Source organism: Neopsephotus bourkii, unplaced genomic scaffold, assembly GCF_033783945.1.
Source record: "Neopsephotus bourkii isolate Nb327-2 ecotype Australia unplaced genomic scaffold, CSIRO-AGI_Nbou_v1 NB_2, whole genome shotgun sequence".
Classification (NCBI taxonomy): Eukaryota; Metazoa; Chordata; class Aves; order Psittaciformes; family Psittacidae; genus Neopsephotus; species Neopsephotus bourkii.
The window spans coordinates 710,710-734,044 of NW_026900519.1; the positions used below are offsets into that span (position 1 = coordinate 710,710).

General features: G+C 49.8%; 3 protein-coding genes across 3 annotated transcripts in view; 2 read left to right on the forward strand and 1 right to left on the reverse strand.

Moving 5' to 3' along the window:
* REX1BD (required for excision 1-B domain containing) overlaps positions 1–23,335 on the reverse strand; it is a 124,063-nt gene that overhangs the window by 32,008 nt on the left and 68,720 nt on the right. The gene's annotated exons all lie outside the window — the stretch shown is intronic.
* LSM4 (LSM4 homolog, U6 small nuclear RNA and mRNA degradation associated) overlaps positions 1–23,335 on the forward strand; it is a 110,387-nt gene that overhangs the window by 25,329 nt on the left and 61,723 nt on the right. The gene's annotated exons all lie outside the window — the stretch shown is intronic.
* Positions 1–23,335, forward strand: part of ELL (elongation factor for RNA polymerase II) — a 47,737-nt gene that overhangs the window by 19,432 nt on the left and 4,970 nt on the right. Inside the window, exons 2-8 of the mRNA XM_061349621.1 lie at positions 1,823–1,870; positions 7,248–7,369; positions 7,650–7,813; positions 10,687–10,940; positions 13,689–13,813; positions 16,684–16,780; positions 19,892–20,387. Of these exons, the coding sequence (XP_061205605.1) occupies positions 1,823–1,870; positions 7,248–7,369; positions 7,650–7,813; positions 10,687–10,940; positions 13,689–13,813; positions 16,684–16,780; positions 19,892–20,387 (1,306 nt within the window). The remainder of the gene's footprint in view (positions 1–1,822; positions 1,871–7,247; positions 7,370–7,649; positions 7,814–10,686; positions 10,941–13,688; positions 13,814–16,683; positions 16,781–19,891; positions 20,388–23,335) is intronic.

Consider the following 23,335-nt stretch of genomic DNA (forward strand, 5'->3'; position numbering starts at 1 on the left):
GGGGGTGATGCTGTTCCTATGGAGCAGGTCACCAATCCCAGCAGTCCCCAAGCACTGATAGCTCAGGAGCCTAGGAGTATTTTGGAGGTTCAAGGAGATAAAACTCAAGTTTGCAGCTGGAGATTGCACATTTACCTTTGAGCCATTGTCTGTGATGAGGGAATTGATGGGTTCTGTGGCTAAAGCCTGGCCTGGTGTGTGTAGCAGTACTTGTGCGTTGGTACCACCTCGCTGCTCCACTTGCCGTGCTCCGTGTTACCCTCTTACTGCGCTGAAGTCATTTCCCAGCTGGAACTGCAGAACCTCCCGGATCTGTAATGAGCTGGACAAGATCCACATGGAATTTTGTGGAGTTTTCCTCTTCCAAATCCCCATTCTTTCAATGTTTCAAATGCCTGTTTGCTCCGGTATGTTCATGTGCATTGCTGGCCGCGCTGCGCAGTGCGTGCTGACACCGTGAGCGCAGCGCTGGCTATGAACAGCGCGCTGTGGTATGCGGTGTCGTGGCACTCCAGGAATCCAGGCATCTCTGTACCAAGAGCAAGATGTTGTTTATTGTTTCTTTATAAAGGTTGTTTCGGGTCTATAAAACTCGCTGTGCAGCACAGAGCGGGTGCTGTCGGCTTCAAGCATCTTCTTGCTTTACTCACTGCCATAAATATCTAGTAACTATTTAGGGTGTGAGGCAGAGCTGTTAAATCGCATTGGATGGGCTCTGAAAAGGCTCTGAAGCCTGTGTCTCGGTATGAGCTTACTCATCTGGGCTCCACGGATGTTTTCCTGCTAGGGAATGTATTTCTTTCTTTGTTCATGTCAGCGTGTCGTGGCTTAGATCCTTCACTCCTGGCCTGAAAGCATTTGAAAGGGGTTTTATGAGAGATGATAAACTCAATGGGCTTGCAAGCCGTTAACTCTTGGGCTGCCAAATGTGTTTCTGTAATCCCATGGGAGTCGGGGTGATGCTTTCTCATGTCAGGATATACGATAGGAAAAGGACAATGGACTTTGTCTCCTCAGCCCTTCTTGGTGTTTTTCCCTATTGAAAAGTCTCTCCTGTAGATGTGGCAACACGGTCACTTCTCAATGACGTTTCAACCTACTCATCAATTCTGGCCCTTTGGGAGGCTTCCCAATGGGATCCAAGCGCAGTTTTCCCACCTGGTGAAGCATTTCCTTGTGCTGCAGGAGGGTGCCTCTTGGCGTGCCTTGGAATGGTTTGTGTGACTTTAGGAGATAAAACCAACACAGCCACAATCCACCTGGAATACAAGAAGTAAAAGCTTAGTGGCTTCAAGGGGGGTTGGAGCTTGCAGGAGCCTGCGAGGATGGAGGGAGAGGCCCATGGTTGAAATGGGCAAGGGAGCAGCAGGATTTTGCAATGAGGCTGCAGTTTGCTTTTCCAATGGACTGCCAGCTTTCTGCTGGAAAAAACCATGCTGAAAGGCTCCTCGGCCCTACAGCTGGAACAGATTTCCCCTCAAATATCCACTGTTTAACTCACAGCTTACACAGCTGAGCTGCTCCCTGCTGGAAAGGTGGGGCAGGGGGGAACTTGCTGTTGCCCATCTCAGAGCTGACAGGAGGGACCACTGGGGATGTTACCGGTTTATCCTTTCTTCTAGGTCCAAATCACTGTTTCAGCATTTTTGGTATGTTTTTGGGTTTTTTTGCTTGGAATATACTTCCCCAAAGCTTTTTCCGTTCAAAACAGGCAAGTAAAAAGCACAGGTGACAACTGCAGTGAGTGGGTTTTGGCAGCGGATGTTGGAGCTTTAACTTTCTCTGAGTTAATGTCTTCTTTTCTTTCCACTTGTTTTTATAGGATGCTGTGACATCAAAACCAGTAATCCAGTTTCAAGGAAGCCAAGGGGTAAGTTCATGTGTGGGTTGCCTTGGAAAGTTCTTCACCATTAATCCAAGTAAGGTGTGTGTTCTGTGTGTCTGTCCTGGCCCTGTTCACAGAGCGATGCTCTGCTTTCTGAAGTGGAGAGATGCAAAGCTGTTTTCTCACCTTGCTACATCCATCACAGCAGCAGCACTTGCGTTGCTGGTGGTGGAATTCTGGTTCTGTAAGGCCATGCTGTTGGGTAAGAATGAGGAGAGTTTGCTGGTGGCAGCACTGTAGTGGGTGCAGCAATCCATGGAGACCCCATTGTGCAGAGGAAAGGCCATGCCTCCTAGTGCAAGACTTCATGGGTACCAGTTACTGCCATCAGTGCTTGGAGGCTACTCTTGAGTGAAGCTTTATGCAATACATACATCTAACCACCTGTGCCATGTCTGTGAGTACCACAAGTGTTGTATACTGAGGAGTTTTACTTCTCTAACTTCTGTGCCAATGATTGAACTCCTTTGAGATTATTTATACTTAAAAGTGTCATGCCAGTCACTGACAACGCTGAGATTTAACTGGTAAAGTAACACAACTCCTTAGTGAACTTTAAAATGTCATTTATACATCTTGTAGCTACAAAAGGTGCATGTCTACCTTTAGTGCTCTACATGAGAAACTTGGAGAGGGGCTTTGGACAAGGGTCTGCAGGGACAGGCCAAGGGGAATGGCTTGAACCTGCCCGAGGGGAGTCTGAGCTGAGCTCTTAGGCAGAAGCTCTTCCCTGTGAGGGTGCTGAGGCGCTGGCACAGGGTGCCCAGAGAAGCTGTGGCTGCCCCATCCCTGGCAGTGTTCAAGGGCAGGTTGGACACAGGGGCTTGGAGCAAGCTGCCCCAGTGGAAGTGGTCCCTGCCCATGGCAGGGGTTGGAACTGGAGGAGCTTTAAGCTGCCTTCAGTCCAAACCAGGCTGGGATAAAGAAGGTGATTGTTTTGTTCTAAAGAATCTGAACTCAGCTGTAAATAACTCCTGAATTTATTATAGTGGTGCAATAAACCTTTCAAGAAGGCTTGAATTAAGTAAGCACTAAAGTCTAGCTCATTTGTCCTTGCCCATATTTTACCTTGGGGTATTGGTCTCACTAATAGTACTTTGCATTCTAACAAAACCTTGCAGGAAGGACATGATTGTTATCATAAGTTAAGAGAAAAATCCAAACTTTCTTGTCCTGGGAAATAAAGCAAGGAGCAATTTCCAGGTTTCTTTTACTTTGTTGACAATGAAACTTCCCAGAGAGCTCAGCAGGAAAGCTGAGATTAAAATCTGCAACTGCACTTGGGCAAAATGAGAAGCGAGTGACAAGGGAAACCTTTAAGGCTGTGTGATTTGTTGTTATTAGATGAGCAAACAGCTCTGCCTGTAATGAAGGAGCTCTAAAGGCTGCAAACGCTTCCCTTTCCCTTTGTAGAGCACCTTGTGAGGATCCGCATCCAACTCTTCCTGTCAAACTGCTTCAGTTCGAGAAATGCCTCTTCTCTTGCTTAATCTTCCTCCTGGAAGGAAATGTAGGAGAATGAATCAGAACAGCTTAAAACGCTGCCGTGCCTCAGCCCCGGCGCGCCCCATGCAGTGGGGTTCACACAGAGCTGAGATGCAGGGGTTCAGGTTAACCCAGAGAAACCCTGTTCCTTAGAAGAATAAAAACCATTCTGAAATGATGCAGTTACTTTATTAAAAAGAAAAAAAAAAACAAAATCCAAACCTATTGAATGCACTGAATTGTATTTGAGCCCTTCAGTGCCAGAGAAGCGTGTTCTGGTCACTGGTGGTTCCAGTCCAAGGGGGAAGCAGCGTGGTTACATCCCGTGTGCCATTTAGAGAGCATTGGGGTGAAGGAGGATGCTGGCAGCTCAAGCTGACCTCTGCTTGCTTCATTCTCAGGTCTTTCATTAATTGCACTGTTGAGTGCAAAGGTAGAGCTTTGAGGAAAGTGAGCTCCGGCTCTACAGGGGCAGACAGAAAGAGATCTTTGTCCTGTTAGTGTTATTTTCACTGGGTATGACAAGAAGCTGCAGCTCAAAACCATCTGGGTTGAAGTGTGGTGCTCGCATCGGTCCAGATTGTGCCCTGCTTTGAGGAATTAGCACTGGGGCTTTACATGCTCTCTCCAGTGAGCCCCCAGCAATGGGACTGGAAAGGTAATGTCAGGGATCTAGCAAGGTCTCAAATGCAGATGATGACATTAAAAGATACTTGTTTAGCTGCTTGGTTTTGGAATACCCTTCAAGCAGTGGCCAGTGATAGGAGGTTTCAATAGTGGGACTATTCTGTGTAAATACGCCCCTTGCAAGAAGGGAAAACTTAAAGTACTTCATTATTAGGGGAGGCAGGACATAAAATAAGAGTTTAAAGCAAACTCCTGCTTAATTTAATTCTCTAGAAGCCTTTAAATTACTGTCTCCATGTCTTTTTTTTACCTGTTCTCAGTGTTTGAGGAACGCTGTTGAGGATGCTCTCAGCTTCTAAGATATAGCTTAATACTCAATTAACCAAGGAAGAGAATTGCTTGGGAACAAAACAGCAGGTCAGGGAGTTGGTAGCTCGGCCAGAGGAGCATGTTTGTGGTTCTGCCCCCCCAAAAAGCTGTTTCAGTGCTTGGATCCTGGTCTCCTGCATGGATCCTGGTCTCCTGCATGGATCCTGGTCTGGATGGAGGCTGGCGGCAGTTTCTCAGCTGGGGATGGTGAATGAGCTGTGCCTTGGGATCATTTCTTCACAGCACTGCTGGTCTCATTCATGACTTGTGTTGAGCACAGTAATCTGTGCAACAATCACCATTTCAACAGTAGCAGTGGGGTTGTAATTAGCAACGTGTTGCTCTGCTTTGAGCTGCTCAAGTGGGACTCACTGGATAGGCCTTAAGAGCAGCACCTGCGTGTTGGTTTGTCATTGTGAGCTGGGTTGTCTTGGATAGTTCTATTCAGTTTAATGCAGTCTGGAGCATTTGGCTCGTCTCAACATGCATGCAAATGAGAATGTAAGAGTTGGGGCACCCAGGTGTTACCAGCGGTGGTAGATGATGCTTGTAACCATGCAAGAAAGGCTAGAGGTGCCTGTGTTTCAGTACAGCACATGCTGAATTCGAGCTTGGGTTGGGTCAAATTTGCAGGTGCTTATTGGGAGAGGGGAGCTGAGATGGAGAAAGGAAGGGAAAGAACTGAACTGGGGCTAAAAATCCCCTTGAGGTGCCAAGTACATGTATGTTCATGCAGCTCTTAAATAGGAGTTAGGAACAAACCGCCTTAACGTGACGTGATTGGAAAATCTGACGTTTTCCCCTGTTTTGTGGGGTGAACTTGTGCTGGTATGGATAGAGGAAGGGGAAACTGCCGTTCAGAATGAGCTGTACACAGATGAGTATTGCTTGAAAGAAGAAAACCAGAAGTCACATCTGTACAGAGCTATTTTTAAGTGTCTATGGTTACTGGTGTAATACTCAGCACCAGAATTAGGGCTCCCTCCAAGCAGTTACCACGCTGCTTTGGTGGCTTGAGAAACCTTCTGTTTCAGCTAAAAATAATTCCTAGATAACGGCCAGTTTGCACACAGGAGGCTTTCCAGTACTGCAGCGAGCAGCGTTAACACTGACGTGGCTGATGGAGGGGAGCTGGGGATGAGCTCTGAGGCAGAAGCCCTTCCCTGTGAGGGTGCTGAGGCGCTGGCACAGGGTGCCCAGAGAAGCTGTGGCTGCCCCATCCCTGGCAGTGCTCAAGGCCAGGTTGGACACAGGGGCTTGGAGCAAGCTGCTCTGTAGTGGAAGGGGTCCCTATGGCAGGGGTTGGGACTGGATGAGCTTTAAGCTCCCTTCCAACGTAAACCATTCTGTGACGCTCTCACTTCTGTCTTATTTTACATCCCCTGATGAAGCTGCAGAAACTCCACAGAAATGCCCAAATCAGGGCTCTGGGGGCAGCTGCTTTTCACAGTGGTAAATCGGGAACCAGAGGGAAGTTACTTTACATGAATACATGATTTGGTTGCATCCCCCGGGGTTTATTTGGCAAACCCATGGTGTGATCACAACTCCCTCGAAGCAGGATGAATTCACCTTCTCGATGAACCACTGGGTGAACAGTGCTGGCTGTGAAAGCCCCACAATCTGCTCTTCACATCCCTCTGCCCTGCTGCATGTTCCCTAAAGCACGAGAGCATCTTGCTTGTTGTGGCTGGGTGGGGGCAGAGGGTGCAGGGACAGATTAAGGGCTCGAGGCTGTGGCACGCGTTGATAACAGGGCTCCGAGTCCTTCCCTGATGGCCACCAAATCTGCTCCGAGTATTTTGGGCCTGCGTGGGGGATAATTTCTGCTCCTGTCTCCATGGGAAGCCTGGTTTGAGGCTGGTCTGCAGGGAGGGGACGTGGAAAAGGGCTCAGCTCAGCGCAGGTCACACAAGCACTTCCTGACGTTTCTGAAAGCATCCCTGTGGTTTAGCCAAGTGGCTCGGATGCTCTGGGCTTCCAGGCTGCTGCAGGCAGCTGAGGGCATAAGGAAACCACCTAGAAGCCCTTCTGCACCAGTAGTCTTCTTTTATGGAGCACAGTCATATGGGGATGCCACGGGTTGGTTTGCTAGGCGTATGTATTTTGTGCATATATGTGGCCATCTGGGTAAATATAAATGTGTGTGGTAGAGCGGAGCCTAAAATAGGTTGAAGCTGATGTTCTTTCTGCCTCGTTTTCTGGAAGCCATCTTCATTATCCAGTATTGATGTGATAGCAGAGCTCAGCTGCTGAGATTGCTGTTGGCTCTCTCGAGTGCAGAGGGAAACGGTTTGCTTCCCTTTGGAACAAGGAATGAGCAGCAGCAGCGCAGTGGCTGTGGAGCACACTTACTGCTTGATGAACTATTGAATGCGGCAGCAGTGGCACACTCTGCTGGGAGCCAGGAGCTCTCGTTATGGAATTAGAATCTCTGCTGAAAGAATGGGCATGTTAGCTGGTGACCTGGCGTGTGCTGCATCACTCATTGGAAAGGAGCAAGCCTCAAGTGCTTGAAATCGAATATAAACACTGGTAGGGAGTCTGTTTTGAGCCTGGATCGATAGCATTGGGTCAGATGCTTAGAACAAGGTTACTGTGGGCTCCACTTTGAAAAGCAGCAAGGTGCCTGCTTGGGTCTCTGTTTCCTTACAGACACAGCAGTCTTTTTAGCTGTTCTCTACATCTGTCTACCCCTTACCTTATCTATTATGGGCATAGGGGGTTGCAAAGTTGAATCCTTATAGCTTCTTGCTCGGTGCAGCAGTCCCCACGCTTGTAGTGTGTTGCCCAATGGCTAAAAGCATAGTGACAGCAGGACAGCTGGATCTGTGCTAGTGTGGCCTGCCCAAGTGACCGGTATTTCCCTCCTTCCAAACAGCACATCACGATCCCGAGGCCGGATCGCCCTACGGAAGTGCGGACCTTCACATTCTATCTCTCCAATATTGGCAAGGACAGCCCGCAGGGGAGCTTTGACTGCATCCAGCAGTATGTATCTAGGTGAGTGGGGCATAAGAGAAAACCCAGCCTTGGGTTTACCTTCTCTCCTGTAGAATCTTCCCCCCATCAGATCAGAACCAAACTGAATACCTGTTCTGTCTTTTCAATGTGTTTCTGTGTATTTTGGGTAAGGAGGCACTCACAGAAGAATCTGTTCACTTCTCAGCTTCTTTCTGCCCTCTCCTGTATTTAGATAACACAGTCTCCGTTATTCACCAGTGGCAAAGATGTTCCCATTTGCAGTGTTGGGAGTATCTTTTCCATTGCCTTTCTTTTACAGCAATGGCAATATCCATTTGGATTGCCTTGGAAGCATACAGGACAAAATCACTGTGTGTGCTACTGACGATTCCTACCAGAAGGCAAGGCAAAGCATGGCACAGGCAGAAGAGGAGACTCGCAGCCGGAGCGCTATAGTCATCAAACCTGGAGGGAGATATGTAGGTAAGCAGCACCTGGGCTTGGGGTGTCCTCACCAGCTTCTGAAGTCAGATGCTGACCTGTGCATGACCATGGAAGTCTTTAGTAGTTCCTAATGGGAAGTGATTTATTAGGGCGCCCTTCTGCTTGGATTGTGACTTCCGTGGCTTCCATCTTCACCCTGGAGCGTGTGTGGTGGTGTTTGTGTGGCCTCTGAGGGTTGTCTGCATGCATTCATGTTGTTCTCTGGTGTTGTTTCCTATCTGTCCTATCTGATGCTGCGAACACGCTGCTGATCCACCAGAAGCATCTGTGCTCCTAGAAGAGTCAGCTGCAATGTGCCCCTGCTGTTGTCACACCTCTGGGCTGTGCCTGCACTTGAGGCCGTAGGATGCAACATCTAGGATGCAGATACAGTGCCCTTGTGTTGAAAAACAGATTAAAGCAGTGCTGCTCACTGCAGCCTTAAACAAACCATCTTAGTGTGATAACAGCAAGAGAATGTTAGGGGAGGGAATAAAACTGTGGCAAGTATCAGTGGGTTCCAGAAGGAGCCTGCACAGACCTAAGCTTGAGCTCAAGTCCCTGCTTAACCTCAGTCTTCTCCAACATTTAGGGCCCAAATACTTAAGCAGGAAGCAGAGTTTCAGGCTGGTGTGTTCTGAGCCAGCTGTTTCTCCTGCTGCCCATGGGATCTGTAGCCAGTCTCTTAAAGCACGTCTGTGATGAGAACAGTGAGTTGCAAAATGCAGAGCTGACCCTGACTCATTGTTTTATCAGCCAAATGCTCAAAGCTGAGAAATCAGATAGTAATCAGGAAGGAAATGCATCGATTTCCTGTAGACCAGAAGATGATTTTGTTTAGCTTTCTCTCTGAGAACATTACAGTAAGTGGATGGAGTTGTTGGGCTCGTGAGGGAGATTCTCAACACAAATTGCTTCCCGGAGAGACAGAGCAAAACTTCTGATGTAGAAATACTCTTGCTAAGCCATCTCCTGCTCTGAGATGGAGGCACAGCCATGTACAAAGCAGTGGAGTGGAGGGCATGCTGCACAGAGCAGATGTCAGTGTTCCAACCAGGAGGCAAGCACTGCTCCAAGAAGGAAGAGCTTGGGCAAGGGCAGTCTCTGCTGCGATGCACACGTACCTGGTGTGCCAGTGCCAGCCCCAGGGGCTGGTTCCTCTGCAGGCTGAGCTCTCACATTGCCAGGAGGACACAGAGCTCAGCACTTGAGACCTCGGTGGGGTCAGTCCAGGCAGCTCAGGTGTGGAAGGATTTATGTGAAACATTGAAACTTGGAGATAACAGAACAGTGTAGATGGGAACTAACACGGGTGAATATATATATATATGTATATATATATGTAAACAGGTAGCTGATATGCATGCAGGGGATGTGTGTGCTCATATACACCCTAAATGTGTGTGTTACATCTATCTATATGCACATGTATAACTAGGTTAAGATTTCACATTCTGGCTTAACTGAGTTTTCTCTTTCCCTCTCATTGCACATTTTGGCTCTCTCCTTGAGTGGAAATGTCCCAATGTGTTTTTGCTGTTCAGGACCTGGCCAGAGCAAAGCTGATGAATCTTGGCCCAGTTCTGGCAGTGAAGTCCACTTGGTCTCTGAATTCAGGGATGTTTAACGTGTGAACTGTTGTTGTTCTCCCTCTGTGTTAGCTCAGCCCCGCCGCCGGTGGGTCGTGCTCACTTGCATCAGTGCAGTGCGTAACAGGGAGCAGGAAATGGGACTCAGTTGTGCAATCTGCAGTTCAGTAAAACAAACACTGCACACGATCACCAGTCTCTTCAGATGACTCAGTTGAAAACTGCTTCCTAGCAGTGGAGAGCTGCTGTGCTCCTAAACCTCCCAAATTCCAGCAGTAAATGCTGGGTGTTTGTCCCAGTGAAGGTCACTTGCTTGAACCAGAGGGGTTATTGATGGCATGTCCCTGGTTTAGACCTTGGAACCTACACGTTTCCTTCTTTTGATCTGCTTGTTGTACCTTTGGTAGCAGGCGCCTGGCTTTGAGACCTGTTCCTGTGTTTTCCCAAGTGATGTGGGACTTGGGTGAAGGGCTTTAATTTAAGCTGGTTTTCAATAGGAATGAGGGAAAATGAATCCCTGTAGGATGCTGTCAGAAATCAAGAGCCACGCCTGGGAGAGAGTTGAGGAAGCTGCCTCTGAGGGCTCGAGATGAACTCTTGAGACATCTTTGTGTTCTCACATGTATGTGAATGTATCAGAGGGCAAAGCAGTTGTTCCTACAGTGTAGAAGGGGTTATTCTATTAGACCAGACAGCGCACTAATGAATAGGCTAACGCTGAATGTATCAGTGTTAGACCCCATTCACAGGGCTGTGTTTGGCAGGGGGAAGGGAGGTGGACCCAGCCCCATAAAGTTCCTATTGTTCTGAAAGCAGAAACATCTGCTGGAGTGGCGTTTGTGCTGAGCTCAGCAGCAGGGAGCCCGCTCCATCACCAGCTCTGCTCTTTCCACTCCAGATTTCCACTCGTCTACATAATAATGCAGAATTTTCTTCTCATTGGGAGGGGAAAAATGGTTAGATTAAGCATGGGGATACTTGCACTTGGGATAAATGAAAAGCTGGCAAACAAAGAGAGCTTTATACAAGCTTGTGGCCAATAATACTCAGGTTGCCAGAGCTTGGTGCTGCTGTTTACTTGTTACAAGCTTGTCGTGATCCATGAAACTCAGGGGATGCTTGTTGCGGCAGCGTATCGGAGCGGATGGAGTGTGCTGGTTGTGTTTGTCCTTGGTTGTCATCTTCTGGCACTGCAGGTGCTGTAATGAACTCCCTGTACGTGTTGACAGACCACTGGCCTTTGCAAGGTGACTGCTGCACTTCACTATTCTCATCTCATTTTAGGCAAAAAGGTTCAGGTGCGTAAACCTGCACCAGGAGCTTCCGATGCTGTTCCCTCCAGGAAGCGCCCAACGCCAGTCAACCTTGCCAGTGCAATAAAGAGAGGCAATAGCGCCATTTCTCAGAGACCCTTCAAAGATAGGGTTGTGCACTTACTGGCACTAAAGCCTTATAAGAAACCTGAACTTATTCTCAGATTGCAGAAGGATGGACTTTCTCAGCAGGACAAGGATTTGCTGGACAACCTTCTGCAACAGGTTTGTACTCTGATGAAGGCAACCCTTTAGGTAGAGGGAAATGTCTTCTCAGAACAGTGGTACCTTCTGTGTCAGGCTGACCGTGACCTGCGTGTCTCAGAGCTGCAGGCAGGTGTTCCTCTGCAGGCTGTGACCAGCAGAAGCTCACATGAATTGTGTGTGCAGTACTCGTGTGTACACCTTGGTTTAGGTGTCTGCAACTAAGCTGTATGATGTCAGTGCACCAGATCAGTTGCTTAAGAGGAGCACGTGGGGTTGGTCATGGTGAGAATAACCTAACAGAGGGTCTGCAGGCTGTTTGGGTTGTTAGAACCTATAAATCTATATATTTTGATTAACATGGACATAAAGGAACAAGTTCTGTCTCAGTCATGTAATGTTTCCTCTGGGAAGGAAAAAACACATCCCTCTCCACAAAGCTTTACATGTTCTTTGGATTGTTCAGGCCTTTCCTGCTTAGAAGTGCAACTGGTTAGGTGTGAAGATCATGCAGCTTCTTGCAAAGCATATTATTTGTATGTCAAGTGTGAAAGCTGTCTCCAAGCTGAATCAGTTCTTAACACTTTGAGTCATGTTGAAGGTGCCATTTTAGGAATTGCAGTAAATACCTTTAATGCTCTTGCAGTGCAAAACACATCGTGGGGATTTATTTCAGTGCTGCAGCTGCCCTCTTCTGTGCTGGATGGTTTGCACCTCCTTTCCTTTCTGAAAGGAAAGCAGTTTGCCCAAGGGCACGGGGCAGCTCATGTTGAGAATGGAGTTCTGCCTGGCACAACTTGCACCTTCCCCTGTTGTTCACCCAGCAGCGCTGGCGTTCTCCTGAGCACCCTTTTGAATGCTATAAATAGCTTTGGGACTGGAACTGCTGTTTCTGATAATGACCCTTCAGTGATGCTCTGGCACATGGCACCGTGCTCGGCAGCGCCCGCAGTCCAGCCTGTTGGGCTCAATGCTGATCTGGCTGTAAATGTGGTGCTCGTAAACTTAATCTCCTTTCAGTGCTACCAGGGCTCCCATCCACCAACAGGCACAGATAAGCTAAAAATTACAGGCTGCATTAAAGCTGCATGTCTAAATACGTCGAGGTGTGGGTTTCGTTGTGCTCCTGCATCTCTCAAGAGGACTCTGTGTTCCTGCTGGCCTTTTTGCCTCATTTTGCAAGGTTTCTATTTTGGGGAAGCCTGGGGTGGAGCTTGCACAGTCCCACAGCAGCAAAACAAGGAGGTAGCAGCCCTCAGCCTCTGTGCAGGGAAAATGAGAGGAGTTTCCAGCTCCGGGCCTTGCTGGGCAGCAGCAGGAACCAGAGAGATTCCCAGAGAGCTTTTGCAAAACATCCCGGCTTTGCTGCTGTCTCCTGGGCATGTTTGGGATATCTAAAACACAGCTCCTGAAACCTGCTTGGGTTTTGGAAGGGTGACAGAACTGAAAGGAAAAACAAAGTGTTTGTCATGTAAACTGATAAGTGCTTTCTATTTTTCGCTTATCAGGAGGGCTTTGCTGTGTGATGGAGTTTGAATATTGGGTCAGAGCCTCCCTAAAGCAAAAGCAGAATTAACAGCTTCTTTGATTAATTCAAGGCTTTTCACTCCTTCCCTCGCTTTTCTCAGTGTTCCCGCTGCATGGATAATAGAGATTCCTTAGCACAGCCACCTCCTGGATGGGGAGAGTGAAGGAGAGCACTGATCCTTCCCCGGTTTCAAGTTGTCAAACAGGGTGGCTGAAGCAGGGAGCTTGGAATGCAGGCTGCCCAGTTGATAGCCCAGCTCCAGGCACAGTATTTGGCACCTCCCTACCCCTTTAGAAACACCACTGTAAGGCTGTGACACCCTGCACCTGCAGTGCTCACTGAGACTCTGGAAGCTTCACTGGGGCTTTTGCTTTGTGCTCATGCTGTATTTATCAGCCATGTAGCCAGCAGCAAGAAGTTAAATTCTCAGTCAAGCTGTGGAAAGACTGATCCAAGTGGGATAACTCTTAACAAGTAGTTTCCATTCTAATACCATTCTGCTGCTTCCAGCGGTGTTTCCAGTCCATGCAGGCACCACGCAGGGCTTTGTAGGGAAACTACAAGTGATAGAACTGGAGGAAGGGTCAGGAAGCTGCTGGTGCAGCATGGGATTTAGGTGCAGTGTAAAACCCTGCCTTCTAAGCTGGTAATCCCAGGTTTTGCCCTTGCCCTGCAGTACCTTAGCAAGGTTCTCCTCTGTGGAGCCCAGCAGCTGATCCCAGTGCACTGAACCGCACGGTGGGATCTGCAGGCTCCCAGGGCACTGTTTTGACAAGGCATTGGCTTCACTGCTGCTTGAGAAAGTCCCTTTCTGGCCCTGTTTTGCTGCTTGCTCAGGAGAGATTATCTCTGGCAATTGTTAACTAAGCTGTTGCCGCAAGAGTTCCTGCATCAGCTAATGGACTGCTGCAGCCGGGTTATCAGCAGGGCTGAGAAGTGAACTGCCTGTTCCCAGGAGGGGTTGTTTCCAGGTATTTCCATAAACTGCTGTTGGACTGTTCCAGGCTAGCCAAGCTGAATAATCTGTGGAGGTAGGACTTGTTTCCCAGTAAGCGAGGGCAATGCCCAGGCATAGTTTGATAAAGTCATCTAAATAATGAGCAAATGCAGTATCAAACCTCTCCTTGTTCTCTGCCACTGCGAGCTGCTGCAGCACTGCTACATTCTTGGTCTCTTTTGTTAGAACAAGTGAGAAAATGAGACCCTAACAGGCTTCGTTTTTCACCTTCCTTTTGTTTCAGGTGGCAAATTTGAGTGCCAAGGACAGCACTTTCACACTGAAAGACTGTGTATACAAGGAAGTGCAGAAGGACTGGCCTGGCTACTCTGAAGGAGATCAGCAGTTGCTGAAGAGGATACTTGTTCGGTAATTATTCCATCTTCTCTGTAATGGCATCTGGAGCTTGAAAGTTCTGGGCCAGGTCAGTTGCTATAATCGGGGTGACTGAAGTCAGAGCGATGGTAAGTTGAGCATTTGACTTGGTTGAACATCAGGTAAATCTCTTTGTCGTGCAGGCAGCTGTAGAAGTTGACTGAACTTGACTCTCAGAGTGGATGTACTCTTCAGCTCATCCTAGGTTGCCTTTCAATCATGATACTAAAAACTAGGGGGAAAACATGGATGGGGAACAAAAGAGATCACAGTTCAAGTTAGCGGTGCCATAATCCTGGGGATAAATGAATTAAGGCAAATGTGTCCAGCTCAGCTCTCCATTGAAACTCTCCCTTCCTTTTTCCGTATCTTCTTGTACATGGCTTCCTGTGCAGACTGCCACGGGTGCTAAGGCAAGGAGAGAGACATTGCAGCCACGTCCCCCATCCTCAGCTGCTCTTTTCCAAGGGATGTCCTTGTCCCCCATGAGCCATTTGCCATGGAGACTTTGCTGCTTCATTCCTGTTGTGTTACTGGGATGTTGGTTTGCCGCCTGTTTCTTGTGTTGCACATGCTGTTAGTGTCACAGTCAGCAGGCAGGAGTCAACATTTGGTTGAAGGAAGGGATGCATGAGAAAGCAAGAGGTGGCTCTATAGAGACAGCATCCCTAAATACATGCTGAGTGTCCTGCTGCCCATACAGCCTCATCCTCTCTGTCCAAGGGATGCCTGTTCTCGTGTTCCTTCCTGAAAGTAGCCTTTACCAGAGTGAGTTGATAGATCTATCTGTTAAGTGATGATTTTTTTCCTCTACAGATATTCTTCCTTAAGGGAAGCCTGCAAGCTTGGAAGCTTTTGGCTGGCAGGCAGCAGGGAAAGAGAGCAGATCTCCCAGCTTTCTAAAGGAGAATGCTGCTCTGAGCGGTTCCGTTTCCCTCTCTGGGATTGCAGTGTCTTTGTAGTGACTTGGTACAGATTTTATCATTCAGACATGGGTTTTGAGACTCACTTGATTGTGCTTTAGGTGAAGCTGAAGTAGAGCATGCTCTGTTTCAACAGCTTCCATGATTTTAAAGCACAATTGTCTTGGATGAGACTTTGTTAAACCAACAGAAACTCGTGCTTAAAGCGCTTTGGTGGGCTGAAGAGAAATCGGACTCATTTCATGCCCTGGATGTTGAATTAGAGTGAAAAGGAAGCATCTAAGTGCCATGCAGTCCTTATGGCTTCCACCAAAGTGAATTTCTCCCTGTCAAAAGCAATGTTTACTGCTTCTTTTCTAGAATTGTGGCATTCAGTTATGTGCAGGTCTAAAAATAGCCCTTGGAAAGGATGTATTCAACTGTGCAAACAAAGCCCCGCTCAGGCACTGCAGGTAATGAGGCTCCAGAATGGAAAAAACATGTAGGGCTGAAGACAGGATCAAAAACAGCAGAGAAAAGGGCACAAGCCCCAGACACAGCCTTTACGTAGCTGGCGGAGGCGGCCGTGGTTGCCTGGATCCAGCCAATTGTTAAATGGCCTCTTGGTTTTCAGGTCCACTTGCTGCTCGCTGGTTCCACGGCTGCAGCAGTCAGCACATCTGCCAGTGTTAAACCCATCTCTCACGGTGTTCTTGGTAAACTGGCTCAGTTTCTGCTGGTGCTCTCTGCTCTCCAGCCTCTCAGTGTCGTTGTGAAGCGGTCCTGGGCTGTTAGCAGAGCTGCTGGATTGAAAGGGATCGTCTTGATTCGCTTCTCTTTAAATCCCCCATCATTAACGCACTGGGAGATGTGACAAGGCTGCTCAGTCTGGTCTAACGACATCCCCAAAGCCACTTTCACTGTGGTGTTCATGGGACATCGCTGCTTCCCTTCCTGTTTTCGCAGTCTCCAAGGACTCCCCTTGACTTGATCCCTGGCTGTTGAGATGGTTCCAAATGAAATGAAACCAAGCAACCGAAGGCAGAGCAGTGGTGAAACTGCAGCCATGGGAGTGTTGCTGCAATACAGCCAAAGGTTCAAGCTCAAGGGAATCATGTCAGGTCTGGGGCTGCATGGTCACAGTGACTCTCATTGTACCTTTTTTTGCTACAGGAGGTTTCTGTTGTTTGGTCAGTATTGCAAATGCAGCCCAGAGTAGCACTGTTTTGCACAGTGGAACTTAAGAGTGTTATTATGAAGCCCTAAATGTAAATCCCAGTGGACCAACAATACCATAACAGTTCCTGTTAGAATCCTGCTTCTCCTGGAGCCAGAGGGGCTTGCTTCTATGAGAGGGTTGCTGTTCCTGTCAAGTGCTGGTTTAATGGTGCTAATGAGTGGAAGAGCTTACTCCTCAACACCTGAACAGGACTTTTGGTCCCTTTCCACTGTGCTTGCTTTCTCCATGGCCTTGGGAAGTCAGTTTTAACTGGGGTTAGTGCCCATTTTCAGTAATCTCTCTATGGATTGTTTTGCTGAGGTTGTAATTCATTTGTTCTGATAGACTCCATCACCAGCTCAGGAGCAAACAAAGAAGTAGAACTGTCAGAAACCAAGTTCCATTCCTCAGTTAGGGATCCCCTCGCGTGTCCAATAGCTCAACCTGCCTCTTCCCTCCCTGCCACAACACAGCCCAAGGTGTTGTCTCCATCACAGAAAGGCAAGAGGGACACAAGCAGTTCCATGTGGTGTTGATGGATGTTTTCCTGTAGTGGTTCCTCCTTCCTAGATTTTGGCCGAGATCGAAGCTGTGGGTGCCTGAATGAGCTGTGTTCATGGCATCTTCAAGCAGTCAGGATCTGAGCCCACAGAAAGGCTCTTTGCTCTGGAGGAAGACTCCAAATACCATCTGTTGGCTTTGTCAGGCAGGGCATGTGAAGAGCCTGGACTTGTGTTTTTCAGGAAACTCTGTCAGCCCCAGAACAGCAGCGGTTTTCAAGGAGAAGCACCTTCCCTGAGCCCACCCAAGGACAACGTGAACTCCAGCTCTCCTCCTCAGGTGGGTCATCCCTCTGCAAGGGTTGCTGGGGCTGCTTAGCACAAAGCAAGCAACCGGCCCCATCTGCTCTCGATGGGGCTGGCTGCAGGCCTTAGGTCCAGGCTGAGCTGCACCCTGTAATCACCTGCTGCCGAGGGCGCTTGGGTCAAGAGGTGGTTGGGGTTCAGCTCTGGTTTATTAAGTTAGAGTCTAATTCTGGGTTTCCTCAGCATCTCTTCCTCCTCTGGATGTGGTTCAGCCTATGGGGAGGATCTCTCACAGGGTGTCCTAGCTTTAGTTTTAAGGGCTGAGTTTTTGTCACAGTACCTACATCCCTCTTGGAGTTTCCTGGGAGAAGGAGCTTGTGTTTTCCTCATTACTAATAACTGACTGGAGCGAAGCAGTAATAAGCAGCTCCCAAAACACGGTTGAGTTATTAAAAACCTTGACCTTTTGCAACCTAATTGCTGTGGCAGACCAGGGGCACGTTGCTCTGCTCCTTGACTTGTGCAGATGCCAGTGCACGGAGCTGGGAAAAGCGCCTTTTGAGGGTTTTTCCAGGATGATGAGCTGCGAAGGAGCTGCGTTTGCTTGGGTGTGAAGCAGGGCCTGGCCCCACTCTTCTTGCTGTCTCTTAGCACAGGCATTGCTTGCTAGCATTGTGAAACGCCAGCTTCCCTTCTCTGCTGTGGGTCAGCCCAGACAAGTTGAGTATTTATTCTCCTGCTGCCAATGGAATGTGTAATGCCTGCTTGTCTGGACAGACGCACTGAGGATTAGTGGCAAAGAATATTAGCAGGTAAAGAAATTATGTGCTTTCTGGCAGCGAGAGGGAGGCAGTTCTCTATTGAGAACAAGAACTGTGCAACTTGTTTGCCAGGTAGCTAATTCCAAATCTTCTCCTGCTCTGCTGTGGCCCTGTTTGCTGGGGATAAAGAAGGATCCCCTTCGTTGCAGTTAGCTTGGGAATTTGCAGTGCTGGGAAGGGACTGGTCTGGGGCTTCTCTTAACGTTGATTCTGACAGAAAGAGGTTGGAAAAGCCTCTTGCTTCTGCCTGGCCATGGTTTGAAAGGCACAAAGGTCTGTAGGGGGTGTTGGTGGTCTCCTGAGATGACCCCGTTGAGCCTTTGGGTGGTTGCTTGGTTTGGATCTAGCAGAGGCCAGTGAAACAGGGGCCCGTGGAAGACAAGTGTTCCCAGCAGTGCTTTTAACATGGCTCGTGTCAGGCAGCAAACCACAGACAGCTTATTGTAAGCATTGACATCATAGTGCTATGATACTCCATAGCTGTAGTTCCTGTTTAGGGAAGGGGGTGGCTGCAGTCCTGCCAGAGGATTGGGATTTGGTAGTCTGGAATGTGAAATAGTTTGGGGAAGCTCAGCTATGGAAGGAAGGCAAAGCAAAGGTTGGGCTGGTAGTTGTGAGGGAGCAGAGCAGGTATCAGTGCATCTTCCACCCCCTACCCAAGGAGGTGAGGTTGGTGAAGCTGCTGTTTGCTGGATTCAGAGACAGGAGAGTAGGAGATGGCAGCTCTTAGAGCTGCAGTCAAGGGGATGGCCCCTCCTTTGGGAGATGGACACTGCTGTGCTGGGGAGGCAGCTGGGGATGTTGCAGAGCCGGTTGGACGCGCTGTCCCTGCCCCTTGAGCCCTGTGGCAGCGTGAGCAGCTCCTCTGTGTAATCACTGTGATGGGTGGGAAGGTTTCCTGCTGCCGAGCGTGCCCTGAGACCCCGGGGAGCAAAGAGCAATAGGAATGGGGGAAAGGAGCAGGCTGGTGGCTCCCTGGGGGAGCAGCCGTGTTCCATCCGGTTGCTCTTCCCTGTGAGGGTGCTGAGGCGCTGGCACAGGGTGCCCAGAGAAGCTGTGGCTGCCCCATCCCTGGCAGTGCTCAAGGCGAGGTTGGACACAGGGGCTTGGAGCAAGCTGCTCCAGTGGAAGGGGTCCCCATGGCAGGGGTTGAAGCTGGAGGAGCTTTAAGGTCCCTTCTAACCCAAACCATTCCGTGATCCAGCTGCACTTCTGTGACGGAACAAACTTTCCATTTGCAAACCCATCGCAGTCCTGCCTGAGACACCAAGAAAACAATACAGGAGCCAAAAGAAATAACCAAGCTATCGCTTGTTTTCCTCTGGGCACTAAATAAGCTCTGCCCAGAGTTCCTGCAGCCCCGTGCTGCCCAGCAGGCACCCACCACTGCACTGATGCCTCTCCAAGGTAATTTTTGGCTGGCTCTGGCTGGCCTGAGCCCAGTATCTGTAGCTCTGGCTCTGCATTGAGCTCTTCCTGCTGATGGATGGATGGGTTCTGCCACAGCACAGCTTCCCCAGGCCAAGCCGCAGTCTGTGAGCAAAGGTATTGGCACATGGAGCTTCTCCAAGCCCTGCCTGTGAGTGTCCAGGTGGGGCAGATGGGGACAGTTGGGATCTGTTGCTCTACTTCTGCTTTAAAAAGGGGGTACTTTGGGTCACGTTGGCTTCTGAAAGCGCTGCAGATGTCCTTGTTTTGCCTTAAATTCTGAGAACTTACCAGTTGACGCTCTTCCCTGTTCCGGGCAGTGCCTCTTCCTTGAGAAGAGGAGGAAGTGCTATTCCTGGGTAAAACAGCACAGAGCTGGTGAGATCAGTTGGGAATAAACTGAAGAGCTTGTGAATCCCTCCCTGCTCCAGAGGTCTGAGCACATCCTTCCTTCAGAGGGACTTGGAGAGGCTTTGAGTGTCGTGCCATGAGCAGAAGGATGAGTGCAGGGCAGGGGTTACTGATAAAAGGCTGGATTTGACATGGGATGCTGGGGGAACAGGCTGGGTTGCACGGCCTCTGTATGGCTGATGCAGGAGATCAGTAATGGCTTATGTGACTGGGGTGGTCTATAAGCTCTTCCACCAAGCCACGGGCTCCAGAGCAGCTTTTCAGGAAGGGGCTTGGGATGCGTCAGCTTCTGGAGGACCTGGTGGTGCTGGAGGCTGTCTGCAGGCCCAGCCTCGGAGCTCACTGGCAGCATTCCTGATGGCACAGCTCTTCCTCTGCGGATACTCCGTGCTTCTCTGGTTGTGCACTACCACCTAGCGGTAGCAGCACCCAGAGCCTGGCCTCGGGACCTCAGAATGACTGCCTTTTCCCTTTCCCTTCCCCAGAAACGATCCCAGCCTCTGGAGTTCATCGACCCCCTGGCCAACAAAAAGCCCAGGATCTCGCATTTAGCTCACAGGACTCAACCCACGTTCAACGGGAAGCTGAGCTCCTCCAACGGGAAGGATGCGCCTGCCCCTGCGCTGCCACCGGCGCTCCCGGAGGCCGTGAGCTCCAGCTCCAACCTCCCGGTGCTGGAGCTGCCCAGGCCTCACGATCCCCTTTCGGATGTCAGCAATGACCTGGCTCACAACGGCAGAGACTGTGAGAACCCGGAGCCGGCTGACAGACTGACTCACCCCCTGCCAACAGACTGTGCCCAGACCAGCAAACACAACTGCAGCTCGTACGTAAAAACCAAGAAGAAATCCAAAAAGCACAAAGATAAGGAGAAGGAGAGGAAGGAGAAGAAAACCGAAGAGAAATGCAAAGAGGAGAAGCAGAACTGTGAAGTAATTAAAAACGCTGACTTAGGTAGTGTTCCCCAGGAGCAGGTCACAGGTACGTGCGCTCCCAGGGATGCTCCTGTGCTCCCTGCGCTGAGATAAGGGTGGGATCAGCTCTGTGTTCGGGATCTGTTTGAGGAAAGAGGTTGTGTGTCCACTGGCAGAGAGCGTGAGTGATGCACCACCACTGCCCCTACGTGCAGCCCAACAAACACGCTTCCTCTCCAAAGGGGATATCAGGTTTTTCCTGTCTAACCTTTCGTGCTGTTTGGAGCTGCCTCGGAGCGTGTCGTGTTTCTCCTTGGTAAATTAAAAGCTGTATGGGTATCTGGGATGAAAGGCAGGCATCGGGATGGGTTGGTTGGAGCAGCAGCGCTGCCTGGTTCCTTACAGCTTGCCTTTGGTGCTGTGATGACTCTTGTATTGATTTTGAACTCGGTGATGAAACGTGAGTCACAAAAGCTTTGAATGTTGGATGGAGCAGAAGTGACAGCTGAGTCCTGGGGTAGATGTTGTTAAAGCAGGCCACAACCAGCTCTTCCAGCCTCAAAGAGCTTCCTTGCTGTAGCCCATTATTACTCTGATCTCTCCCTTTGAGGACTACCACAACAGTGAATCTCTTGCCCACTGAGATGCTTTCTCCCAAACCAGCCTATCTCTAAGTCAGTTCTGCAGAGTCTTAGAGCAGAGAATACACGTTGGCCAATGCAGTCCATCACCTTGCCTGCTGCTTTCCTGTTTCCTGCTGTTTCTCTGGGCTTTGATAGACTCCCAGAGCAGTTCCTGCAGTCCCCATCTGATGTTAAATGTCTTTTTGCATCCATCTCGTTTCCCTTTCCCCCATTACTGCTTTCGAAGTTCCTCTTCATGCTTGGTGCATGGAAATGGGCCCGTTTCGGCTCACAAAGGCAAGTCACTTGACATGGAAGCTGGTTTGTTGAATTCCTGGGAAGGGAGAGAGCTTTGTGGGACACTGGGGTTAGTGTCTTCTTTTCCATGTACCTCATGCCTGGAACAGTGGTGGAGATACACACACACCTTCCCCCTGTAGATGGGTGTCTTTGTCAGTGTTCCTTTATACCACAGTACCCTGAATCCTATGGGAAGTTGCTGACCCTCTCCCACCTTTTCTGCTTGACAGCCCTTTGTTCATGGGGTTTGTTCCTGCTGCACCCTGATGGATGGGAGGTCACAAATCCGAGCTGGATTTGGGAGCGAGCATAAACAGGATGTGGTCAGTGAGTGGCTGCTTGGGCCTCGCACAGCCAGCTCGCCTCTCAGCTGGGATCTCTTCCTTCTGCGCCTTCGTGCCGATAACATGGGCCTAACCCTGCTCCTTTGCTCTGCAGCCAAGGGCTGATGCCCTCTCCAAGCCCCCCCCCCGCGGTCCAGGGGCTGCAGGGAAGCGGAGTTTCCCCGGGGACGTTTGTTCGGGAGGCTCTGGAGGGACCTTCGGCTCCTTTCAGCAGTCAGTAGGTGGCACTCGCAGGCAAAAGAAACCCTTTAAACCTCCTGGTTCTCCCGTTCTCCACGATCTCCCTTCCCCGCGTTCTGGCTCTTTCTCACCCACGTTCTGGCTCTTCCTTACCCACATCTGAAGGGGGCCTATAGGGATGCTGGGGATGGACTCTTCATTAGGGACTGTAGTGATAGGACAAGGGGTAATGGGTTCAAACTGAAACAGGGGAAGTTTAGATTGGATATAAGGAGGAAATTCTTTCCTGTTAGGGTGCTGAGGCACTGGAATGGGTGCCCAAGGAAGTTTTGAATGCTCCATCCCTGGCAGTGTTCAAGGCCAGGTTGGACGAGGCCTTGGGTGAGACGGTTTAGAGCGAGGTGTCCCTGCCCATGGCAGGGGGGTTGGAACTGGATGATCTTAAGGTCCTTTCCAACCCGAACTATTCTATGATTCTATGATCCGGCTCTTCCTCACCCGCGTTCGGCTCTTCCTTCCCCACGTTCCGGTTCTTCCTTCCCCGTGTTCTGGCTCTTCCTTACCCAAGTTTGGTTCTTCCTTCCCTGTGTTCCAGCTCTTCCTCACCCACCTTCGGCTCTTCCTCACCTGAGTTCCGGCTCTTCCTTCCCCACGTGCAGCTCTTCCTTCCCCACGTTCCGGTTCTTCCTTCCCCACATTCCGGCTCTTCCTTAACCCGAGTTCCGGCTCTTCCTCACCCAAGTTCTGGCTTTTCCTCACCCGAGTTCCGGCTCTTCCTCACCCGAGTTCCGGCTCTTCCTCACCCGAGTTCCGGCTCTTCCTCACCCGAGTTCCGGCTCTTCCTCACCCACGTTCCAGCTCTTCCTTCTCCAAGTTCTGCTCTTCCTTTACCTGCGTTCTGGCTCTTCCTTACCCACCTTCAGCTCTTCCTTACCCGCGTTCCAGCTCTTCCTTCCCCACGTCTGCATCTTTCACACTGGTGGTCAGGTAGGGGCGAAAGCAGAGTTGGCTGCAGTAGGTATTTGAGGCTGGGGCCTTCAGAATGACACTGGGTTTTCTGCCGTTCTTCCATTCTCTTCAGGAAAGCCTTTCTTTCCATGGAAATTCAGGGGGAAAACAGCTTTCAGGAAGCTGGAATCAGGCCGTTGCTTTTACTTGCCTGGCTTCATTCCTTGGGTGCTTCATGCTCCCTGCAGTTCCTCTGGGTAATGACCGTACAGTGGCAGTGTAGGTGAGTGCAGGGATGGGTGAGGTGTGGGGCTCCCACCTCCCTTTCCTGTGCATCTGGGGCCGTTGAGCACTCAAGGTTCTGCTTACTCTAAGTAACAGGCTTGGAAAGAAGAAACACCCTTCTGCAAAGCACTCGAGTTCAATCCTTTGCAGCCTTCTCCTCTTGCCTCTTACTCTGCTGCCTACTCATGGATTTGCTGCTTAGGACTTGAAGCCTAATCCACAGCTGGTGAGAAACAGCACTTCTCAAACCTGTATTCAGCTGCTTTCTTCCTCCAGGCTAATAATCCAGTGCCTGGATTGTGCTGAGGGATGGGGCTGGGTTTAGGCTCACGTTC